General features: G+C 34.4%; 1 protein-coding gene and 1 pseudogene across 1 annotated transcript in view; one reads left to right on the top strand and one right to left on the bottom strand.

Annotated features, from left to right (window-relative positions):
- The window catches only part of PDHX (pyruvate dehydrogenase complex component X), a 53,869-nt gene that overhangs the window by 21,952 nt on the left and 13,250 nt on the right, over nt 1–18,667 (bottom strand). The window contains exons 3-4 of the mRNA XM_039866831.1: nt 11,121–11,221; nt 2,840–3,039 (exon numbers count right to left, since the gene is read on the bottom strand). Of these exons, the coding sequence (XP_039722765.1) occupies nt 2,840–3,039; nt 11,121–11,221 (301 nt within the window). The remainder of the gene's footprint in view (nt 1–2,839; nt 3,040–11,120; nt 11,222–18,667) is intronic.
- Nucleotides 159–278, top strand: LOC120609680 (uncharacterized; annotated as a pseudogene).

Below are 18,667 nucleotides of genomic sequence, written 5' to 3'. Positions count from 1 at the left end.
GAAGGAATTATGAAGCACAAATTGGCAGTTATAAAATAGTGCAAGGGATGTAAAATATAGCATAAGGAATACAGTCAATTATATTACAATAACTATGTATGGTGCCAGATGGGGGCTAGACTTATCGAGAGAATCACTTCACAAATTATATAAAGGTTGTCTATGGCCATGCCACCCTGAACACGCCCGATCTCATCTGATCTCGAAAACTAAGCAGGGTCGGGCCTGGTAAGTACTTGGATAGGAGGCCACCTAGGAAGACCGGGTGCTTGTAGGCATTAAAAATTAAATAAATAATTAATTAATTATATAAATGTCTAATGACTATACTGTATACCTGAAACTAATATAACATTGAATGTCAACTGTAATTGAAAAAAAATTTAAAAGCATTATATAAATGTTAAAAAAATTTACTAGCTACTTCTTCGAAATATTTTTTAAAAAGAGTAGATATTCATAAAGAGAGAGCTTATACTTTGAATAACTTTCAGATGGCTCAACATATGCATCAATAAGGAATTATATTGTTCTTTCAATTTTTTTGTGGTAAAATATATATAAAATTTACCATTTTAAGCATTTTAGGTGTACAACTGAGTGGTATTAAGTACAGTCACAGTTGTGCAACCATCACCACCATCCATCCTCAGAACTTTTTCATCTTCCAAAACTGAAACTGTCCCGCTTAAACACTAACTCCCTCTTCCTACATCCCCACAACTCCTGGCAACCATCATTTTGTTTTCTGTCTTTACCAGTTTGACTACTTAGGTGACCCATGTAAGTGGAAAACATGGTATTTGTCCTTTTCTGACTGGCTTATTCTATGTAGCGTAATGTCTTCAAGGTTCACCTGTTGTACTGTGTCAGCACTTCCTTTCTTTTTAAGGCTGAATAACATTCCATTGTATGTACATAGCATATTTTGGATACATAGCCTGTTTCCACCTTTTGACTATTTAGAGTAATGCTTTTATGAACATGGGTATACAAATATCTCTTTCAGTCCCTGCTTTCAATTCTTTTGAGGATATATCCAGAGGAGGAAATGCTGTATGTACTGTAAGGTAGTTCTATTTTTAATCTTTTGAGGAACTGCCATACTGTTTTCCACGACTGTACCATTTTACATTCCCACCAATAGTGCATAAGAGTTTGTCAACACTTGTTGTTTTCTCGGGGGTTTTTTTATTGTTGTTGGGTTTTTTTGGACAATAGCCATTCTAATGAGTATGAAGAGGTATCTCATTGCAGTTTTGATTTCCAATTTCCTAATGATCAGTGATGTTGAATGTCCTTTCATGTGCTTATTAGCTCTCTGTATATCCTCTTTAGAAGAAATGTATATTTGAGTCCTTTGCCTATGCTAATTAGGTTATTTTGTTGTCTCCGAATTGTATCCTTCACATATTTGCTAGTCCTTAGTATTTACGTGAAAGCATTTTTACTTTACATAGACTCCAGAAGAGTAAGAGAGGCAAAACAAGTATGCTGATTCTATAGACAAGTAAACTGAGGCACAGTGAAAGATCACACTACTGATGTCCATTCTTCAATTGAGACCTTTAAGCATAGCAGCAAACACAAATGATTACATAGTCAGATAAGGAAAATTATAAAATGGACTGGTTCCATAAGTTTATAACTAAGAAATTAAGAAGAACACATGTGGGACATGCTGCATTTCTGGGCAATAGCCGTAGCTGATATGGACCCAGTGCTACCAGATCTTCAGATTTTTTTAACAGAAACTAAAATTTTAGATTTTTATAGAAGATTAACTAGTCACCAACCAATGCAAAATTATTTTTAAAAAAGAAAATCAGAGTGTAGGCCCACACCGTGCAGGTTCACAGGTCAGCCAATTTTTAATCTATACCATGGAGTCTCACCTATGAAAGTTTCTAATGATGGATCGTAACAGAATGACAGAGTACACACACTATCTTTGCAAGGAGAGAAGAGCATCAAACACAAAACATCCGTAAGCCTACCTTCTGATATTCATGGTAAATGAAGAGAAAATAAAGGGGAGTTAAGGTTATCGAGTCAAAAATACTGTGTGACGACAGGAATTTAAAACTCAGTACTTCAAAAGCACCGTGAATTTTTCCTGACAAGAACTGACAACGGTAAACCAAAGGAAAAAATATTTAAAAATGAAAGGGTCTATGCTTTTATTTAAGTTCAAAAGTGGTTTTTAGGACCTTTTCTCTACAAATAACTTTTTCCTATAAAGTAATTTTGTATTATAGTGGCTATTAAAATAACACCAAATGTTAGAATTTTCAGTCTATCAATTAAAGCTATGTAAAGCTAAAGTAAAATGATATTTTCTAAGTATCTGTGCTCTTTCAGAACTGAACAAAATGGAGCTCTAATCTGTGTCAAACTCAAATGCAGAATAGCTAAAAAAGAAATGCATGTTAAATGCTAATTCCATTTTCTATCAATTATACATTTGAAATTGGAATTCATATCGCAGTAATTAGAACTCAGGAATGGGAACACAATATGAAGTTTTACATACTGAATTCCATCTGGAATCCTAAAACCTATTTCAAGCTGAATGCAGACACAGACTGCTTTGCTCTCTACGGGGTGTGGAGGGCGTCCGCAGTACCTGGAACACAGTAGGTACACAACGACTGTTTGCTGAATGACCAATGATGGTACAATATTCATTCCTAAGTCTCATTTTCCTAAGAGATAAAAGGGGAAATCGGTAACTTCCTACTTAAAGTACGAACAGAGATATTTTAAATGTAATGGCTAAAATACCCTAAAAGTTGCTGTAACATTCTTTTTACATCATCGTTCAAATAAACATACTCACTGTAGTTTCCCCGGTGCGTGTTCCTTTTTGACAGGGACAGCAATCTGTGGTTCTGGTGAGGGATGAGGCACTGACGGTTTGGAAGCTGCTGGTGGAGGCCCTATGTCTTTGGGAATTTCAACATGTTTCCAATCTTCTCCTTCTTCCACTAGCAAGCCAATTAGTGAACCTAGTCGTATATTTTTAGATCCTTCTTCAATCTATTTTTTAAAAAGAAAATAAATGCAGCGATAACAAGGCTCCTGACCTCAAAAGTTTATTCCTTTGTTGGATGATTCTGTACTGATTAAAAAGATCTCTTCATCTGAACTAAAACCTGCTTCCAAGATAGCCTGCCTCCTCCATCTCCCACCCACCCACCACCTTCCTTTCCTATCTTTCCCCCACTTACACCTTCCTTCACTGCTCTCCCCCTCAACAGTTACTAATGCTATCTCCTGAAATAAAGGAAAAAACCTAGAGTCTCTTTCTTACAGCCTTTAAATGTATAAGAGCTAGTCATTACTATCTTCCTTCTAATGTCAGTCAGTACAAACCCAAAACAGAAGACTGTCGTTACATATCTCAACTATTTGTCTTTCCCAGCAGTTTCTATACAAAGGCTTAGGAATCCCAGGAGCTAATAGGGGGTTAATAATTCCCCCAAACTAGTCCTATTTACTAAAATTAATTTAAAGAAAACTCTTTTCAGGAAACTTAGTACAAAAAAAAGGCATACTATTGTATAGACAGAATTGGTTAACTACTCTGGTTAATGTTAAGTGTAGTTTCTGTCTTTTTCTATATTTCTTTTTCTGTATATATACTTACACACCTGAGAAATAAAATAAAACCTCATAAATTTTTTATATCAGAAACATGGTGGTATCTCAGCTAACCAAGCACTTTTTCATGGGTAATGCCAATTAAAAATATAAATAAAAACAAAGATAAAACTTAAGATAAATATATTTTAAGCATTTTAGCAGCATTAATTTATAAAGGACTAATTCTTATTTACTTATTTTAAAAAGTCCCCAGAGAACCTTCAGATGACAATATTTTTTAAGTACTGCAAGAAAATGTCATTCCTTTAAAAATTTCTATTATTCCTTTTCAATTACTTTAAATAAGGTTCATTCCAGATGTAATTTAATGAATAATTGAGTGACAGGCTGCAGAACATTCACTAAAATAGTAATTATAAGTAAAAGCATAACTCCTAGAATGAGTTTGACATTTCTGAGTAACATTAATTTTAATGTTTATTAGTATGTGCACTATTCTTAAAGTAATAATTAAGGCACAAGTTCTGAGACTTAGGAAGCTTTCTAAGTTTACTAATTACTGACGGAGAAGAATAAGAACAATTCTTTGATGAAACAAAATATATATTAGAAATGGGTATGTAAAACCAGATAACGATGTTTAAGGAATTGCAATCTGTGGAAAAATACTAAACCCAAGAACAATCTGCTTAGCTGTCACATGCTAAAAAGTTTTACTTCTGTGGACTGCTCATTTGTCTTTATTACGTCAAAAAGATGAACTAAGGTTATTAACATTTTTCTTCTAAAATGTCCAATTACCTGCTTATGAACTGCTAACTCAAAATTACAACATAAAATGACTATTCTTTAAAAATGATAGGAAAATGCATTAAGTAACATGACATTTACTTGAAATTAGTTCCTATCAAAACTGAACCAGAAATGGGATCAACACCCAAGTACAAAGAACATGATTCCAATGCAAAGCATTATTAAAAAAATAATAAAGTTTTATTTAAAAAACATAGATTTCTGAAATCTGAATCAGACACTATTTTAAATCTGAAACTGACACCTCATCTGTTTCATTTTCTACAATAAGTCATATAAATGATTCCATATGTACTCTACCAATTGAATCCTTCACAAGTAGGCAATAATGAGCATTTAGTATCATTTCAATTTTTACCAGACCTAAATATCAAACTTATTCTTAACTACTCACATTTTTCCTATTTAATTATGTCACCATAAAGCATGATACTATAAGGGATACAACAAGTAGATACCATCATTATAATTCCATTTAAAGTCATTAAAATCACTAAATGAAGTTAAAATAATTTCTCTGACTTTCTTTCCCTTAGAAATAATAGATCTTTTAGAGGTGTGCTAGTATCCTGTAGACTAGTTTGCTTATGTTGTAGTCAGCACATATTTAAAACTGGCATAAACTTAGTAACATAGGAGTAAATAATTCTCTTTCCAAGTTGTGTTTAGAAGTCAAACAAGCGAGCCTTTGTTACTGCTCCCTCCGAGTTAGCACTGTGGGTATGCTCCACTCCACTAGAGCATGTGGAATTCAAGGACACCTCAAACGCCCAGTTCTTTTCTCAGGCACTTGGTTTACTTGATCAAAATTGCCTGAGTTTTACTGCAGGCTCTGCTACTTAACTAATTAGGTGACCTAAGTAAAGTTTATCTCACCATGCCCATTTCTTCACTTGTAAAATGGAAATAATAATAGCAGCTACTTCACAGAGTTGTTTTAAGGAATAAATGAGTTAGATGTAACTTTAAAACAGTACCAGATATCTAGTAATTACTACATAAATGTGAAAGGTATTATTATTATTATTATTATTATTATTATTATTATTATTGTTGTGTTTTCCTCCAAATGACTGACTTTTAAAACGAATACACTCATGGATCAAGACAGGACTGCAGAGGAGTGCTCCTTTGGTAAGGATTGGAAATTCATGCCTTGAGGCCCAACAGAAGGCAGGCAGCACTAGAGAGTAAATAGCAACATATGAGACAATAGGTGGGTAAGGCCTGTGACATACTATTTTGCCATAATACTCATACAGAGGCTGAATTCCATCCCTAGTATGGGGCCTCTTTACCACAGGCATCTCCACAGACTGACATAAATCACCTGCAAGTGTGCTAAATATAGTTGGCCACCTAAGCTCATCAGTGAACTAAAGGATAGGAGATGAAATCAAGAGACAAAATAACTACAGCAGTATTTCCCAACAGAGAAACTGTGTGAGGGGGTTCATTCCATTAAAGGTGCTGGTAAATAGTGTTTTGATTCTGACATTAAAAGATAATCTGTAAGTTAAGCAATTAAATATTTTTCTTTCTAAAAACAGAACAGCTTGAGAGCTGCTCAGAGAGTACTGAAGGAGCATGCACAGTGGTTAGTGAAGATGACCTGAGTCACAGGACTGCCCAACTTGGGGTGAAAACTTAATAAAGATTTTCCATGATGGTTTGAACCAATACACAGTTTTAAATTGTTTTAATTCTTAATTATATACTGATTAACTTATATGCATAATGAACTTGAGTTTAAGAGGAAGATACATAAAAAATACTGAAGCTGAAAACAAATAAATGACAAGATTAGCTAAAATGCAAAGGGGGGAGAAAAAAATTCATTAAGTTCTTGAATAACAGTTTGTCGGGCATTCAAGTGTCAGTCTCTGTTCTAGCACAGTATTAATTCATTTAATTCTCCTAATAATCTTATGAGTTGAGGGCTATTATTATTCCCATTTATAAATGATGAAACTGAGACACAAAAATGTTAAATAACTTGCTCACGATCACAAGGTTATTAGGTACCTGTTAGGTATCAGAGCCAAGAGTCAAATGCTGTCTGACATTAGAGATAGTATTCCATATGATCAGTACCAAATCTGTGAACTGCATTTACATGATCGGAATTACCATATAGCATCTCAGGATAGTGCCACTGTTGACGGGTTCTCGAATGGAGAGATGGGACACCAAGGCTATAAGCAGGAAGCAGCGTTTATTGATGGCGGCACCGGCTCGGCGGATTCTTAGCCTAAGGCTAAGCCCCAACTGTAACATAATGGGCAGTTTTATATAGTCTTGTCATTCCTACACAGCTACAGATATAAGGAAGTACCCTGATTGGTTGGCAAGCTATGAGAAAACTGATGTTAGCCAGAGAGTCCTTGGAAGTGGGGGCTGGAGGGCGGTCAGGAACGAACTTGTTTGAACAGGAAATGGCCAAGCAGGGTCAGGCTGCCACACTACCACATCTAAAAGCAAGCTTAAAAGAGAAGCTACAATGTGGATTATAATTGATTTAGCTTTTAATTCTTGGGGACCATACACTCATTTACCATTTTGATATGTCACTTACCCATTTCAACAGGAAAAAATTAAAACTGAGAATATCTTTCATTTAATTGAATTTGCTCTGAGCTTTGAGAAGATATGTTCTCAATTAAAAGTGTTAGTCCACAAAGAAGAATGGAAAGCTTCACAACTTCAATTGTCATCAATAAACTTTCAAGCTATAAAATACGACTTTGAAGGCAATCGTGGGCAATTTAATAAAAAATAAGGGGGTACCTAAAAATAAAATAAAACCATATTGAAAAATATCATTCTTTAGAAAACACCACTGACAAAGTATTAGGGTGATACAGCTAAGAAATTGATTGAAGACAACTCTAATAAACTCTCCAAAATGTCAACCTTACAGTCTATTTAATTAATTTATCATTTAAAAACACCGGCTGTCCAACTTGCTGAGTAATAAATTTAAGCTTATGTAATAATTTAAGGTTTTCTGCTCAACAATTTACTAGCAATTAAATGAGACTTTAACTTTCCAATTAATTGAACTAAACTGGAAATAAACCATAAAATTATCTGTACTGACAGCAAGTATTCTTTATTAACATTATTAAGAGCTTCTAAGCTTTTTTTCTGGTTCTAACTGAAATGCAATAAATATTATTTTTATATTTAAAATGGAATTCAGATGCAAAAATTATAATAGTGAATACAAAGCAAAGCATAAAATTGTGGGGGAGAAAAAGAAGGCAAAAATCTTTCAAAGACTGGAAATGAATCCCCGTGGATAGCAAAACAGATTATAATTTCTAATCCTTTCAAAAATATGGGAAATCTAAAAACTAGTTTTATACCATCACTTGGCTTTAATAAGCTCAAATGCTCAACTTCTTGATTCTCAAAGTAAAATCTCTTTTATGTATTCCTATAAAAATCATTTTATTATATACGCTGATATGAAAATTATTCCAAAATGAAAGGTGTAATTTGCTAGTGGGGGATTGGGAATGGAGTGGGGTGAAAGACTAAAAACACAAACAAACCAGTAATACCACCTTAATTTTTTCTCCATTCCCCCCCATAAAACTGCATACATTATGACATTAATACATTTCCATTCTTATTATTCAAAAAGCATGTGGAAGAATAAGAAAGCCATAAAGCCCTAAAATGTACATTCGATCTTTTCTTTGGCAAGGAAATAGCTATTTATGCCACTGAAGTTGCTATCAATCATATCCTCCACTCCTTTCTGGAGCACTGGGGGCCAGATGAACAGCCACTATTGACCTATAACATCATTAGCAATTTGAAATGCACTTCTAAGCAGCTAAGTGGAAAGCGCTATCAATTCTGGAAGACTTTCATAGCCAAACAACCCAGACAACCTAGGGCTAGGAACGCAGTTTGCCAAAAGCACACACAACAAAATGCAGCTGGGTTTATTACATATGGTAATTCAAATAACCTTCTTTTTTTTCTGAAATGCTGCATAAATTAGTCAAAGAAACTATTTTTGGTGTGACTATTTATATTTTCTAAGCTTACAATCCTAGCTGCTACATCATATATTTATATTTAGTCATAAAGGCACAGAAATTTTAGCCTTTCATTCATATTTCCTCCAAGGAAATATTTTCAACAATGTTGTTTTACATGGCCGTTAATATTGTAGATGACAAGTAAAGGCAGTTTGACAAATTAGAATGTAAAAAATAAAGTGTAAGTGACTAGTTAAAAGGGAAAGGGGATTTTCTAGTATGATATATGAATAAAAACTGTGTATAGATCTACATCTAATTAGAGCATAACATTTCAAAGTGTAGTCTTTGGATAGAATATACAAAGGAAGGTATTATATCCGTGCTCAAAGCAGAGGTGAGCTGGAGCTTCAGAATGAAAAACACATCAACAAGGGACTATGTACAGCTTATCTGTACAAATCAAACTACAGAGGCATGAATGAAGATTTATTGTCTCCTCACAAAAAAGCAATACAAATTATTACACAAACATACAGAAAGACATGGGATCCAATGGTCACTAAAAGCTGACTGAATACATTATAATAATGGGAATAGCAACATTTATTGACACCTGGTGGGTAATAAGTCTTGTAATGAGTGTATATGTATCATTTCACTTAATCTCCACTACTACCCCATAAGGTAGGTATTATCATCTCCATTTTACCAGGAAGAAAAAGGCAAAGAGAAGTTAAAGAATTTGTCAATTATTACATAATGAATAACAGGCAGAACTTATTAGCTATGTGAATCAAGCAGTGTGACACCAGACCTATAATGTTAGCTGCTACAACATACTATTAAATCATTTTATTATTAAGAAACAAACATGCACTGTCAGTGAATATACCCTATTCAGGCTTTACGCATTTTAATTTACTTACTTTTCACATAAATTCCATTTAAAAAATAATATGGCTATTATAGAAAAATTTTAAATACAAGAAAAATGAAGAAGGAAGATCTTTTGGTTCCACTCCCCAAAGACACTCAACATTTTTCAAACGTTTTATTCTAATCTTGTCTATACATGTTTTCCCTTGAAGTCTTAAAAGATTGTAATCACTATCTATACACAATTTTAAAAGCATTTTTCCAAAATTTTTTGAATTTTTATTACTGTATTAATTTTTACTAATGTAACATATATAAAGAAATCACATTTTTTTGTAGGAATAATTTTTAATGGCTATACGATAGTGCATATTTTCTTCTGTTATTTAAGTAACCTCTCTTATATTGCTAGACATTATGGCTGAAGGGCTGTACTAACTTCAGCTCCTAATAAAATCACTAGAATATCCAAGTTTCAGCTCCGTATTTTTAATTAGTTATAAAGACTGCTCAGAGAAGGGCACTCAGAATGACTTTGAGATGTCCTAAATTAAATTACAGAAGGCCAGAGGGTGGAAGGAAGAGACAAGAAAGGTTAATCAGTTAACACTACCAGGCAAAACCAACAAAAGACTCTTTGCATTCCTGAATGTATGTCAAAACTCTGAATTAACCTTTAGTTGGCTATTTCCACAATTATGGGAGAACAGCCAGGCAGTCATTCACCAGGCACCTCCTCTTCTTGCTTATGCTTGAACTTTCAGGACTCTGCCCACAATCAAACCCAAGGTGCAAACACTTCTTCCTCAACGGGCCTGCTTCGCACCTTCTCCACACACTTTATCTATAGCCAATGCAAATTCTTTCAAAACGACTATAGCTTTCTTCCCTAAACTGTTTGCATAAGAGCCTTTCATCTCCAAGATGGCTGACATGTTTGTTATCTTCTCACCTAGACCTTCTCATCAGACTTCATTCCCCTGGACCCAATCTCTTCTCAGGTTAGCATTTGGCTCTATAAACCTTTTTTTTTTTTTTTAATAAAAGCTCTGAGCTGGGAAAGTTTTTGTTGAACAACTGCATATATTTAAATTTAGATCTAAAAAGAAATGACTGGTCTCACTAGATTCGCAGGCATATTTTCCATAAAAATGCTCATAGCACAGAAAATAACACTACTAACACACACAACTGTCAACTATATTCAAGTATGTGAAATATTCTATACACATATCTTTTTACATAAATATATTTTAAATGATTATAAAAATGTCCAAATTGTATGGATGAGCAAGGCCTGAACCAGGCCACTGAGTGTGGCTACGAAACCTACAGACAAGACCGCACAGAACAACTTAATAGTCTTGTTTGGGGACGAGCTGAACAGATAACTACACACTTCCAGTCCTGGGAGTCCTGGGGATCAATGAAGACAGGATTTCTTATTTTCATGCAATTAGAGTAAAACATACCTTCTTTTGGATTCTACCAACTTTAAAACTATAAAACTGCTAGCTCTAAGCTTTAACCTATTGTTTAATAGCCTTCTCTCATCTCTCAGGCCAGAGTGCTTCCGTTCTGCACTACGGAATCCAAAATACTAAATATCATTGTTAAGGTTAGAATAGTTCCATGTGGTTGATCATCACTGGCTATTATTAGTACTTAACACTAACATATTTTAAATATCTGAATTTAAAATGTCTTATATACCAGATAATACAACACTATAAATAAATCGGTAAAAGTAAAAGGTAAATTTATTTCAAGAAACTTTACATTTAAGAAATCTTCATCCTGTTGAAAAAAATCAAAATAAAAACTTACCACTATTTTGGCCAAGATGCCATCATCACTTGCATCTAAGGTAACCACAGCTTTGTCGGTCTCTATTTCGCATAAGGCATCTCCAGCACTCACAGCTTCACCTACAAAACAAGACTAGGTTTGTTTTCTTTCTAAAATATGAATATTAGTATGAGGGCTGGTGTGTGTATATGTGTGTAAAACATGAATAATAAATACCAAAATATTCAATAGCTATTTCTGGGCTGCAGAATTACAATTTTCATTGTGTATGTGTTTGCATGTGTGAATATATATATGCTTTGTTGTATTTTCCAAAAGCTCTATAATGGACCTAAATTACAACTGTTATAATAAAAAAGGAGTTAAAAGATTATTGAGCAAATATTAAAAATGAAATCACATTTTAGAGACAACAACAATGAATGCATATCCTCCTCTGAACAAATCAATTCCAGACCCCACATTCCTTTCTTTTTAATAAACTTTGACTATTAGTCCATGAAAAATTTTACAAGTAATAGAAATTCTGGGTTAACACTGTAGGTTGAGTTCAGAAAACCTGTTGGTGTCACAGAGCATAAATGAATAAAGCATAATAAGTAAAAAGAGAGATAATCAAAGATACAACTGAGGTCAATAAGAAACATTTCTGTGCAACAGAAATAGTACTGAAACTCAAAAATGTTGAGCAGGACCCGACTGCTGGTTTCTAGATCTAGAAGCAGGTTGAGGGGGCAGGGGATGGGAGGAAAGGGAAGGTAAAGTATCTCGGTTTCTTCTGGAGTAAAGGGAATCAAAAGTGACCTTATGAAGCCAGGAGACTCAAATGAGATTCTCAACTTAAAGCTAGGGCTGGGTCAGGGTTCCTCTACTCATAATAGGAGGCTGAAAAAACATGCACTCAATGCCTACTAACTAGAACTGTGGCTCTAATAAGAACTGTGGGTCTAAGAGAGAGGGAACAAAAACAGTGCCTCAATACTAGGAACAGAGCCAAGCCACTCTCTGGCTCCTTTACTGCATCTGCTAATATCACCAAGAGAAACAGCAAAATCTCTGACTGGGGAGTGGAGGAGGGAGAGAGTAAGGGATTAGGTGGGAAGGCACTGAAACACAAACAAAAACCTTCCACTAAAAAGTAAATTACAAAACAAAGTTCTAAAACATGTGAAGAAAACCACAAAATCAATAATTGCAACAGAAATTCATTTCAGATGTAATTCATTTAGTGCAACATGCCAAAGATTTTTAAATAAGTATTTTGAGGATGTTCAGAAATAAAAATTAAAGTAAAAAATCCATCAGAAGACAAGAGATAGAAAAAACCAATAATGTACTGAAATAAAACAAAATAATATCACGTGGAAAAAAACTAATTGGAAATCCTGGAAATAAAAAATACAGTCAGTGAAACGTAAAGAAACAATCAATGGGATATATTCTAGATGGATATAGTGACGTGAACTGATAGCATTTAGGAACTACCTGTAACTTAATATAGGAAGACAAAAAGATAAAAAACAGAAAAGAGGAGTCATACAGATGGAGGCTGTAACATTTATCTAATGGGCTTTCGGGGAAGAGACTGGGAATGGTGAAGAAGCAATACATGAAATTGAAAAGATAACTGCTGAAAATTTCCCAGAACTGAAAAGAGATATATACCCTCAAAATAAAAAGAGTTCCGAACGAGTTTAGAATAATGGCTATCTATAGTACATTGACTAGCAGGGGGCACAAAGGCCCTTGTAAATTGCTGGAAATATTCTATATCTAGGTGGTGGTAACCTGGATATATGCCTATGTAAAAATTAATTGATCTTACCCTTTGTACAAGTATATACCTTGATTAAAAAAAAATTAAACAGAAAAAAAAAGTATCAGACTGTATAAATATGAATCCACACTAGATACACTATAGAGAAACTGCATACTATCAACAATAAAAACACAATTATAAAAGCTATCAGAGGAAAAAAACAGATTACCTCAAGGGAATGACAGACTGAGAGCACACTTTTCAGCAGCTGTAATAGAGGTCAGAAGACAATGAAGTAATATCTTCAAAACACTGAGGAAAAATAACTGTCTAAAATGTTATATGTAGCCAAACTATCATTTAAGAATGAAGGAAAAGTATTCTTTAGACATATGAAGGCTAAAAAAATTTACTATATATTGATGAGTTATTATAAAATGCAGTTCCTCAAGAAGAGTGGACACAGGCTATCCATGAGCTACAAGAAACAAGTTAGCACAGAAACTGATAAAAATGTTTAAGTATGAATCACTTATGAGGTCATTTCTGGGTGTTTAAATAGGTGTGAAACTCAAACTCTAAAAAAGAATAAAATGAACAAGGGTATGTTTATGTGATAGGTAAAGAAGGCTAAGAAATTTGACATAAACAGGAGAAAAAAATACTGAATAACTCTAGACTTTATTGGCAAAATTTAATTAAATATGTGTCTTATAAACTTAATGGTATACACCAAAAAATATAGAAAGAAATAAAATCTACAGTAATAAAAAAAAAGCGGAAGAAACCGAAAATAAAAACTATCATCCTATTTAAGGAAGACATATGAAATGAAAAAAATAAATAAATAAATAAATAAAACAGAAATAAAAATTGTAGAAATAGGTCCAAATCTATCAATAATTCTAATACATAAAAATGAATTAAAACCGCTATGAAAAGCAGAGATTATCAAAATGAATTAAACATAAAATCTCCGTAAGTGTGGCTTAAAACAAAAACAATAAAAAACAAGGGACAGAAAAAAAGATGCAACATACAGATACACCCTCTCATACACACATAGGCACACTTGACAAAAGAACATAAAGGAAAATCTAAAACACTAAGATAACAAACATGCTCTGAAAATTCACTGTACAGAAACTACTTCGTTGTATACTAAGATTTTCACACAGATGGTTGTAGTATTGTATATCTTTAGTTAAAACAGTTCAGAACCACCAATATACACTGTTTTAATGGAATAAACAAACTTATCCATTAGATGATATCTAGTGAGCACCAAAAAAGGTGCTTCGTTTAACTCCAAAGAGATTTTTCTATTGAACAAATATTTATTAAAAATGCATTAAGGCACTGAGAATACAGAAGTTGGGGAGGGGGGAAGTTAAGATTTCTGACCTAAGAAGCTTGCTTACTTTCTAGTGACAAATTAATTGAAAATTGCAGTAGGATTAAGTGAAGTCAGGATGCTATGGGAAATTCAGAAGGGGCATCTAATTCAATTTTGGGAAGGCAAAAGAAGGCTTCCTAAGAATAAATGACATCTAATCTGAGCTGAAAAGATGATGAGGAAACAACGAAGTAAAGGGGCAGCAACCCAGGCAGAAGGCACAACATGCCCAAAGGCCTGGGTGCAAAAGGAAAAGGAAACTCTGGAGTTCTGGCTAATAGTACCTGAGAGACCGGATGAGATTAGGATAGTGAGGTAAGCAGGAATCAGACCAAAAAGCACCCTTGTATGTCAAAGGGAGAAAGTTACAGTGCCAGATTACATAATCTTACATACTTCTTTATATGACAGATGATTTAGTAGTTAAAATAGATTGTATTTCAAAGGGGAAATAAATCACACACCCTTATATGTTTTTGCTGTAACCATGGAAAAAAAACAATTCAACTCGGCAACCTAGCAATCAAATATTTGTAGACACCTAGAAAAGAAATTCTGGCCATAGGAAAACAGAAAATGATGTTTTATCATCTGCACTCACCTATTTCAAATTCCAAACATCCTTTACAAAACACCTACCAGTTCTATTTCAGCCATAGATCAACCTAGATGATTTTGTTCCTATTCCTAAATTCCTGTAGTAGTTGTAATTTACTTACAATGAATCAGAAATTGCATTATAAGATGTTAAAACTAGGTTAAAATTAGGTTTTCCTCTATTTACAAGACTATGAGTTTCTTCACAATAGGAACGGGACATACCTTAAGAGTTTTATATTCTACCTCATTTTCTCAGATTCTGGCTAGTACCCCATACATAATGAGTTGGAGATTAAAACACTTCAGAAAAAAAATTGCAATTTTACACAACCTCATTTCCTCATAAGGTATTCATCAAACTGCCCTTTATCTTTCTTTTGGCTCTAACATTTGGTTGGTAGTATGTTTCTAACATTTAACAACTTACGTAGCCTATTTCTTTTTTATTTTATTTATATGTACATCTATTCACCTAACATAGATATATTTATTACCTATATAAGAATGACACAAGGGGGCAGGGGAGGGAAGAGAGGAAGGAAGAGGAATGGAAGGGAGAGGGGAGAGAGCGGAAAGAGAGAGAGGGGAAAGAGGGAAGGGGGGCGGAGAGAAAGAAAGGGAGAGGGAGAAAAGGAGAGACACAGGTAAGGATCTATCTATTGTGTGGTGAACTTTCCCAAGGCAACAGCCACGTTTAAAACATCGTATTATTATATAAGGATATATCACCTCTAATTTATCATGAAACTCGGATTCTATCTATCAATTAATCAAACAACATAAATGCCAAAAGAAAATTCTGAGACTAAATATTGAGTCATGAAGATTCTAAATATACTGTTTCAGCCTTGATCAACAATTTAGCACTATAATTTAGAAAAGCTGCAAGGCAGAGTAGTTACAGGGAACTCTCCCAACTCAGACACAGGTTTGAGTCCAAGCTCTGACAATTACTGGTAATCTTGACCAAGTTACTTAATCTCTGGCTTTCAAGAAGGTTTTGAATGTGCAGCTATATTAACAACAACAACAACAACAACAAATGGAACTGGAAATGTAGGTTAACTCTTTACATACATCTTCAGATAACACTTTACAATATCTTTAGATAAAAATGTTAGTATGTTACTAATTAAGAACCAAGACTCATTCTAGCTCCCTATTCCATACTGTTATTTCAAACAGGCCATTCCACAAATATTAATGTACAAGGCATTACACTAAAGACTGACTATAAATATAGCAAGATATGGTTCTGTCAGTAACAAGTTCATAGTCTAGAGAAGATAACTGAGAAGCTAGGACAGAGCTTCGTGGTCGGTGTGACGTGACAGACGGCTCCTCAGCTGCCACGCGGATGGCTGGCTGGCTGGCTGGCTGGCTGGCTGGTTGTAGAAAGAGATGGTACCTTGCAGGGTCCCTGTGCCATCTCCCCATGGTGCAGACGAGGAGGAGCGGGCCTGGAGCGAGAGTGCGGGCCCCAGGAGGGGCCAGAGCAGAGGACCGCCCGGGGGCCGCTCCCCAGCACCGAAGCCAGCATCATCGTTCTGTTCCTTTGTCCCGATGGGCAGCTGCCAGAGCTGAGGACTGGAATATACAGAGGTTTCCCTTTCCCTTTTGAAATTCTGGGGATGAAATATAGTCTTGATGAAACACAGCTGATGGAAATGTTTATGTTATTAACTAAACACATCCTGTGGCTTTCACAAAATAATTTTGTTCTGCCAAAATATTAAGAATGAAAGTCTTCATTTAAAAGGTGTGTATATTGGCAGCAGTAAGACCTTATCTGTAAGACCAAGTAAATCTACTTTAATGTTCATTAAAGAAAAAAAAAAATCTCTTTTTAGAGCTATGTTGAACCATAATGACAACCATGATTAGAGACAAAAATAATTCAATTGTTTTCTTGACAAATAAGTATTAGCTGCCCCTCTATGAATGATATTGCATAAGATACTATGGTAAAAAATAACAAGACAGACCTGCTACAAGAAGTTCCTAATCTGATTGAGGAAGAGTACGAACAAGCAGCAATGCCAAGTCCATCCAGTCAGTGCCTAGAGCAGTGTGGGAAGATAGAGGTGGAGCTCCTAGTCACAGTTTGCCAACTCTTTTCATTTTATCACATGTGAAAAAAAGGATATTATTTGCATGGCCCAAGACCCCAGGTAACTTGGCTCCTAGGCCATCTGAAGTTCTGCCCTGAGAGCTGAAGGTATGAGGAACAGTTTGAGAAGGAGACTGTAAGTACTCGAAGATGTAGTGAGTGGTTACTATATTAGACAGTGCAGAAAGGACATTTCCATAACCACAGAAAGTTCCACTGAATAATACTATAATCTAGAATTCCACTCACCAATTCCAAATTCTGAAATAAGAGAAATACTAACAATAAATGCAAAAAAGCATAACGATGGAATGCTATTTATCAATAAAAAATAAATAAACTGCTAGTACATGCTATGACACGGAAAAATCTCACAAACATGCTAAATGACAGAAGCCAATCACAAAAGACTATATATTATATGATTCTATTTATATGAAATGTCCAGAAAAGGCAAAATTTTAGAGACAAAAAGCAGATCACAGTTGCTTAGGGCTAGTTATGAGAGAAGAAAGTGACTGCAACCAGGCAGCAAGTATCGTTCTGGGTGACAGAAATATTCTAAAACTGGATTGTGGAGATGGTTGCATAACACTGCATTTACTAAAAGTCACTGAAATGTGCGCTTAAAATAGGTAAATGTTATATAAATTACACTTCAATCAATCTGTTAAAATAGTAGTATACTGAAAAACATGTTATTTGTAAAATGGCCATTTCAAAAATTTTCCGTTTTAGCACCACAAACATGTCTACAAATCCCCCAAAATAACAGAAACCAAAGCCTCTTCTACGGTAGATGCCAGAGACCCATATAACTTTCTAGTGGCACCTAGTGATAACACTTCAAACAGTGATAAACTTCATGACAGTTTTATGTCTGAATTTTATCATTCTATTATAGTCTAAGAGTTACACAAAACTACTTGAAATACTCAAAATTCCCAGTCACATGAGAGAACACCATATACTTGAAGGATAACACCGAGAGCAGCAGCAGCAAACATCACTGATGAAGCACACACTGGTGTATGTTCTAGACACCGTCCATGGCTAAGTACTTCACATAACTAACTACCTCAGCGAAGTTCTGTTTCACAGTGTTTCATGATATGCTCTTAACTATCTCAAGAAAGAAAACAATGTTTTACATACCCTCAAATACTCTCTCACCAAAGGGGCAACAAGAATATTTTCTTCCTTTTTGTTATTTTAACAAATCTGACCTTCCAAATGAATTATATCCTCTTTAATTAAACTGAAAATATCTGAAGCATTACTTCCTCCCAAATAACAAACTTATAAGATGTGGAATTATAACTCAATGCACCTTCCAAGAGCTGTTGTAGTGTTATCTAGCACTTTTGAAGTGTTTTCTCTCCTAATTCAATGATGCATATTCTTTACTCGATCTTCAGACTGAAATTGTATTCTCATTATGAAACTACTTTTCTAACATTCATTAGATCAACAATGATGGGAATAATTTATATGTTATATTAGTGCATGTTTCTATGACTTAAAAAAAGAAAATGAAATTGAGTTATACACAGAATTCTAAAACCAGGGATGTATCTTAGATCTCGTCTAGTTCAACTTATTCCCAGATATTTCAGGGCAGAGTGGGAACCTCAGAGGACAAATCGTGATTCCTAGGCCAGAGTTCTTTTCATTGCCCTCTTATTGCCTTGATTTAAAAC

Source organism: Pteropus medius, unplaced genomic scaffold (assembly GCF_902729225.1).
Source record: "Pteropus medius unplaced genomic scaffold, Ma_sr-lr_union100, whole genome shotgun sequence".
NCBI classification, from domain to species: Eukaryota; Metazoa; Chordata; class Mammalia; order Chiroptera; family Pteropodidae; genus Pteropus; species Pteropus medius.
This window is presented reverse-complemented; position numbering and strand designations above follow the sequence as displayed.